This window comes from Accipiter gentilis, chromosome 5 (genome assembly GCF_929443795.1).
Source record: "Accipiter gentilis chromosome 5, bAccGen1.1, whole genome shotgun sequence".
Taxonomy (NCBI): Eukaryota; Metazoa; Chordata; class Aves; order Accipitriformes; family Accipitridae; genus Astur; species Astur gentilis.
In genome coordinates, this window is record NC_064884.1 from 45,376,935 (window position 1) to 45,383,000 (window position 6,066).

Here is a 6,066-nt window from a genome sequence, read left to right on the forward strand (position 1 = left end):
AGGAAAAAAGGAAGGAGAGGGGAAAAAGAAAAAACGGGAAAGAAAGAAAATAAGGGAAAAAAGGGAAGGAAGGGGAGCAGAGCGGGCGGGCTCACGGCGCCGGGCGGGATCCGTCACGGCGGGCCCGTCCCCACTCGGAGGGAAGGGGGCACCTTGCGGGGAGCTCACGGAGGATCTCGGGGGTTGCGAGCAGCCGGGGAGCCCACGCGTGTCGGCGGCAGCTCACCCCCCCCCGACGCCCTGCAGCCCCTCTCCAGCGCAGCGGAAAGACCCAGACGGCCCCGCTGCCCCGCGCGTGTCCGCGCCTCCCCCGTGGATCTGACCGGGGCTCGGCGCGACCGAGGGCGCTTCCGTACACCCGGTGTTACCGGCTCCTCGGCGGGGCGCAGCGCCCACGCGTGTTTCCCCTCGGCCCACACGGTTGCGGCCGTGCGATTAATTCCCCAGCCCGGCCGGTGTCCCGGTGCCGGCACTCGGTCTGCCGGTGCTGGTACCCGGTTCTGGTACCCGCAGCCCGCGGGCGCTCCCGGGGATGCTCCGGCTGAGTGCGGCGGTCGCGGCGACATTCGCCAGCGCGGTCTCTGTGGCGCAATCGGTTAGCGCGTTCGGCTGTTAACCGAAAGGTTGGTGGTTCGAGCCCACCCAGGGACGAATCGAGCTGTTTTACCTCGGTTTTTTTTCCCCCACTTTTTTCCAGGGCCGGTCTCGGGGAGCGGCCGAGGATGGACGCAGCAGGCTGAGGTGGCAGGTCCCGGGTCCCCGTGGGGCGTGCAGGGTGGGTTTTAACTGTGCAGAGAGCTGCGCAGGGGCTTGGTGGGGCTTTCCGTGCTCTTTTGGGGTGGTCCTCACCCTCGGGACTGGGCTGAGCTGGACACGGAGAAGGTGTGGCTGGGCAGGATGTGGTCCCGGTGCTCCCCGTGGGCTCACAGCTCTCTCCAAGGCACTGGGTGAGCAGGAAACCAGCCCCTGGTGTTAACAAAAACATTTCTGCTTAGCCTGTGGTCCCCTCTGCACTGCGGTTTCTCCCATAAGCAAAAGGACATGTTGGGACATTAAAAATGGAGCGGAGACTTGAAAGCCTGTTTCCATCCAGAGTCCATATTTTGCCTTAAAAACAAGCTGAAGGGGGTCCAAATCTGCATTGCTGAAGTTCCCCTCTCTTACAAAGTCTTGTAAAATCTATTTATGTTCCCCGCTTGCCCCGATTTTATTTTCATACCAGAAATAATGAAGTTAATGTTTTAATGCAGGGCATAAAGCCGCGCCAGGAAGATCCCTGTTGTTTCAAAAGCCCGGAGCCACAAAATGCTTCCATGGCCAAGTCCAGCGCTGCCGGGACTGGGGAAGTGCTGGGGCTCTCTGGGCCAGGGAGTGGGATTGCTGCTGCCTTTGCAATCCAAGAGCCAGAGCCTGGCAGGAAAGCGAAGAGAGCAGCAGTGCCCAGCGAGAATCACCTCCCCACTGCCACCCGAGATGGCCAAGGCTGCGGAGGAACCGGGCGCTGCCAAAATCTGCCTGTGGACATATTCCCATCTGGTTCTACTGCTCCTTTTCTCCCCAGCACGTGGGGTGTTCCCACCAGACAAAATGTGGCCTCTGACTTCATCCCTGCGAGAAACCTTTTACAATGGAAAACACTTTAAAAATACAACTGCCACGGGACAGGCTGCGCCTCTGGGGCTTAGTCCCGGGGCGGATGAACAGCCCCTGCACGGGCCAGAGGTTTTCATTGAAACCAGGCGGGCTGATCTGTTGTGCATTTAAGAGCGTTTTCCAAACACATGGATCTCTTTCCCTTTGGCACAACATCACTCCCCTAAATTAAACATTTAATCCTGTCTCCTCTAGGAGAGGGGAGAGCTGGCGAACGGGGATGGGGAAGGAAATCCAATACTCCGCAGAGCGCAAATCCCCCTTTCAGTTGCTCTCTGAATAAAAAATACCCTTGCAGCCATTTGCCAGGCCTCTTTCCCTCCCCAGGATGTGCCGTGACTCGCTGCTTTACAGAGTGACTTTACTGTGCCAGCACTTTCCAAAGAGAATTTTTTTTTTTTTCCTCTAGGAGACCCAGTGTCCCTGGCCCCACAGCGTGAGTTTAGGGTTTTGCTCCGGGGTCCCAGAGCTGCAAAAGCAGACAGTGGGTGCACAAACCCTGACACACACCAGGGCTCTGCATGGTGGAGTGGTGTGGGATGGGTTTCCTAGAGTTTCTAGTTAAATTTGGCCAGGTTTGGCCAACTTTTCCCAGTACGCAACAGAAGGTGCCAGGGCTGGGTAGGGCCAAGCTAGTGGAAGATACCACTGGGCAGGTCCCAGCCTGGCCAACCTGTGCTGATCCCGGCCTTGCCACGGGCACGCAGGGAATGGGCATGTGGGTGCCATACTGGGCAGGCACAGGGGTCATGGTCTCAGGGACCCCCCAGTGCCACTGAGTGATGGGATGGCCGTACCCGCCTGCCATCTCTGCAGTGCTCCTGCATGTCCCTCCAGCTGTGCCATGACCCCACGGGCATCTCCAGCTGTGCCGTGCCATGCCCTGCACGTCCCTCCAGCTGTGCCATGCCCCCCATGGGCATACCCAGCTATGCCATGCCCTGCACGCCCCTCCAGCTGTGCCATGACCCCGCGCGCTCATCCAGCTGCGCACTCCGCTGGATCCAGCTGTGCGAGCCCCCCCCCCGCCTCCAGCTGCGCACCCGCCCCGCCCCTCCCGCTCAGTCCGCCGCCTTCCCGGCATGCCCCGCTCACTATGACTCTTCATTTTTCTCCCCCTCCCTCACCGCCGCCGCAACCAACCAGCTCCGCCCCGGGGCGGACGGAACCACCAATAACGGAGCGGCGGCTCGCCGGGAGGCCGCGGCGGTAGCCAATGGGAAGAGGCGGGAGGCGGGAGCAGCGGCGCGGCGGGGCGGTGTGCGGTACGGCCGGAGGAGCGGTGCGGGGCCTGGCGGTGTCTGTGCAGCCGGCGCCATGGTGAGCGCCGGGACGGGGCCGGGGGCGGCCCGGGGGAGGAGTTGGGACCGGCGGGACGAGGCCCGCGGGTGGCCTGGAGGCCTTCCCCGTCGCCGCGGTGGTGTATCCCCATGGGCCTTCCCTCAGACCGGGCCGTGGCGGGCGGGGGCCGCGGGTGGGCGGGAAGCAGCGGCCGTAAGCAACACGCTGTGAGGGTGCCCCCCCCCCCCCCAAATGGAAAAATTAAAGCCAAAACCGCAGCGGGGAGCGGGGTCGGCTTCCCCCCGCTGCACCGGGGCCGCAGGGACAGGCCAGGCGGAGGGGGGTACCTCCAGGCCCCGCCAGCCTCACCGGGGAACCGGCATCCCGAACCGCTGCCCCCAGCCCCGGCGGTACCTGCTCTCCTCTTTTCCAGTCTATTATGTCGTATAACGGTGGGGCCGTAATGGCCATGAAGGGGAAGAATTGCGTGGCCATTGCTGCGGACCGGCGGTTTGGGATTCAAGCGCAGATGGTGACCACAGACTTCCAGAAGATTTTCCCTATGGGAGAAAGACTGTATATTGGATTGGCAGGACTGGCCACGGACGTGCAGACAGTGTAAGTGGGACTCCCACGCGCCCGTGTGTTCCCATACCCAGCGCGTAAGAGGCATATTTACAATAAGTACTAAGTGGCAGCTTATGCTGAGCATAAATGCCTTTGTTTATTCGTGGGGAAGGGTATAATAGCTGGGTGCCAGCTTTCCTTTTCTTAGTCTCCCTTTACTGGGAGCTTTTTAAATAAAACTGTGCTTGATTTAAGATCACATCACTACTAAGACTTCGTAACTTCAGCTGCATCTGGAATACCTACCTGCCTCAGGCATGTGTCAGCAGCTGGTATCTGTCAGCGTGCAGTAGAACAGTTCAGGCCTGGGTGAAGGTGAAAGAAAAAGGAACCTGCTTCTGCTTTAATCCTGATTCTCATCTCTTGCAGTGCCCAGAGACTGAAGTTCAGGCTGAATCTCTACGAGCTGAAGGAAGGCAGGCAGATCAAACCTCAGACTTTTATGAGCATGGTTTCCAATCTGCTTTATGAGAGACGGTAACTGTCAAACAACAGAGTTGCTGTTTATGTGTCAGTGAAGGCTGTGGTTGTTGGAGTTGATCTGATTCTAGAGAGGTGGGGGCTGAGGAGGGCTCCTGCAAAGACTACTTGTGATATGGCAAGAGGAGACTTCAATCTAAGGACAATGTTTCTTCAACTTCTTTGCAAAAGAATATTGAATATTGTTAAAATAATCCTGCAGCAGTACAAGTTTGTTCTGTTTGCCACGCTAAAACCATTGCAGGATGCTTCTAGGTTGACCTGAAAGGTCCCCTCCACCAAAAGCGTCTGTGGGATGTTTTCCTTGTATGGATATTTATGTGGGACGTGGAACTGCTTCAAGGTGGTTGGACTGCTCTATGCCATGTTGTTCTTCACAGGTTTGGACCTTACTACACAGAACCAGTCATTGCCGGGCTGGACCCCATAACACATGAACCTTTCATCTGCTCTCTAGACCTGATTGGCTGCCCGATGATAACCGATGACTTTGTGGTCAGCGGCACCTGCTCTGAGCAGATGTACGGCATGTGTGAGTCCCTCTGGGAGCCCGACATGGTGAGTGAGGTGGCCAGGCTCAGCTCTGGTTCTTGGATTCAGCTTCCTGCTGTTAATTGCAGAACCTGAGATACACAGGTTGGATGAAAAGCTCTGTCCTTCGGTACTTCCCGAAGGAGCTCAGGAGAACAAAGAGGCTGTAGCTTGTAGCAGCCTGCAGGGAAAATCTTGCAGTGTCTTGGATGATACTTTGGGTTTTGAACAAAATCCGATGACTCAGTGTTCAGTTTTTACACCAACTAAAATAACTTCTGTTCCTCAGGAACCCGATCACCTCTTCGAAACAATTTCGCAGGCCATGTTGAATGCAGTGGACAGAGATGCCCTATCTGGAATGGGCGTGGTAGTACACATAATGTAAGTGCTGCTCTTTTCCCCTACAGAACAGAGGTAGAATTTAACAAGCTGTACATTAAAGTCAGTTAAGGGATTGGTTTCCAGGGTATCCCTAATCCTGCTCCCTTTCAGCAGTATCTTTAGCAATGTTTTGTCCATTCTAAGTTTTATTTCTCATGGCTGCTCTCTGTGGCGGTTCATGGCTGTTGCTAGAACTGCAGGAGCCATGGGGAATTAATCCTGGAGTTACACTCTTGCTGTGTAGGGATTCCCTGGCTGCATTCCCATCGGTATTCAGTGTGACTCCTCACCTATGGGTAGCACTGGCCAAGAGGATGCTCTTTGCCACAGCTGGATGCAATGTTAACTTCCTGACTCTGCAATCAGACCGACTTCTAAAGCAGCTTATTTTGCTTGTGGTGCTGTTTCCCTGCAGCATCCCAGGCACTGCTGCTTACTGAACCTACTGGAGCTCCCCTCGGGTGAAGTGGCAGGAGGATGGGGTTTACCAAGTTGTAACAGCTACCTTCAAGTTCAGATGATCCTGCCTCCGCTAGCAAACAAACTACCTATGCACACTGCAGCTTCCTAATGAAGGGACAATCTGCATGTAGGTATTAAACGCAGATTTACTAATTGTCTTTTCTCTTTCCCTCTCTAGTGAAAAAGACAAGATCACTACCAGGACCCTGAAAGCTCGCATGGACTAGCCCAGCACATCTGCTCATGTGTTTCACATCCCGATCTGCTTGAACTTTTTTAAATAAAACTCTCTATTGTAGTGAACTTTCCTTTTCTTGAGTCTGAACGCTAGGATTAAGTTCTCATCTCTAAAGCTATCAGAAGGAGCTTGGGTTTTACACGGTAGCTGAGCTTACCTCTCTCTCTGAGCCACCTATACTAATCTCCCTCAGTACACCCGTATGTGTGAGTGACTGAGCTTCAGCTGCACCCCAGGGAGTCAGCAGGACTTGGTAAAATCAGTTCTTACTTAAAAACCCCATCTTACCGGCACATAAAAAAAGGCTTTTCCCGTTGTGGTTAATCTAAGACTGAAAATGACCACATACCTCATGGAGTAACAGTTGATCATTACAGCACTTTAAAGAGGACAGCAGTAAGGAACAGATG

At 55.5% G+C, this 6,066-nt stretch overlaps 1 protein-coding gene and 1 non-coding gene across 2 annotated transcripts; both read left to right on the forward strand.

Moving 5' to 3' along the window:
• The first annotated feature begins 577 nt into the window (after positions 1 to 577).
• Positions 578 to 651, forward strand: TRNAN-GUU (transfer RNA asparagine (anticodon GUU)). Its single transcript has one exon. It is a non-coding gene; the product is annotated as a tRNA-Asn (tRNA).
• A 2,226-nt stretch (positions 652 to 2,877) lies between these two features.
• PSMB3 (proteasome 20S subunit beta 3) lies at positions 2,878 to 5,721 on the forward strand. Its single transcript, XM_049799387.1, has 6 exons — positions 2,878 to 2,973; positions 3,368 to 3,552; positions 3,931 to 4,038; positions 4,422 to 4,599; positions 4,862 to 4,956; positions 5,597 to 5,721. The coding sequence occupies exons 1-6, from the start codon at positions 2,971 to 2,973 to the stop codon at positions 5,643 to 5,645; spliced, it is 618 nt and encodes a 205-aa protein (XP_049655344.1). The 5' UTR covers positions 2,878 to 2,970; the 3' UTR covers positions 5,646 to 5,721.
• Positions 5,722 to 6,066: the final 345 nt, after the last annotated feature.

Bases quoted from the DNA above. Each gene is read 5' to 3' on its own strand.
- PSMB3 (XM_049799387.1), top strand. The intron at 3,553-3,930 runs GTAAGTGGGACT...CATCTCTTGCAG, and splicing joins GCCACGGACGTGCAGACAGT to TGCCCAGAGACTGAAGTTCA. The intron at 4,039-4,421 runs GTAACTGTCAAA...TGTTCTTCACAG, and splicing joins AATCTGCTTTATGAGAGACG to GTTTGGACCTTACTACACAG.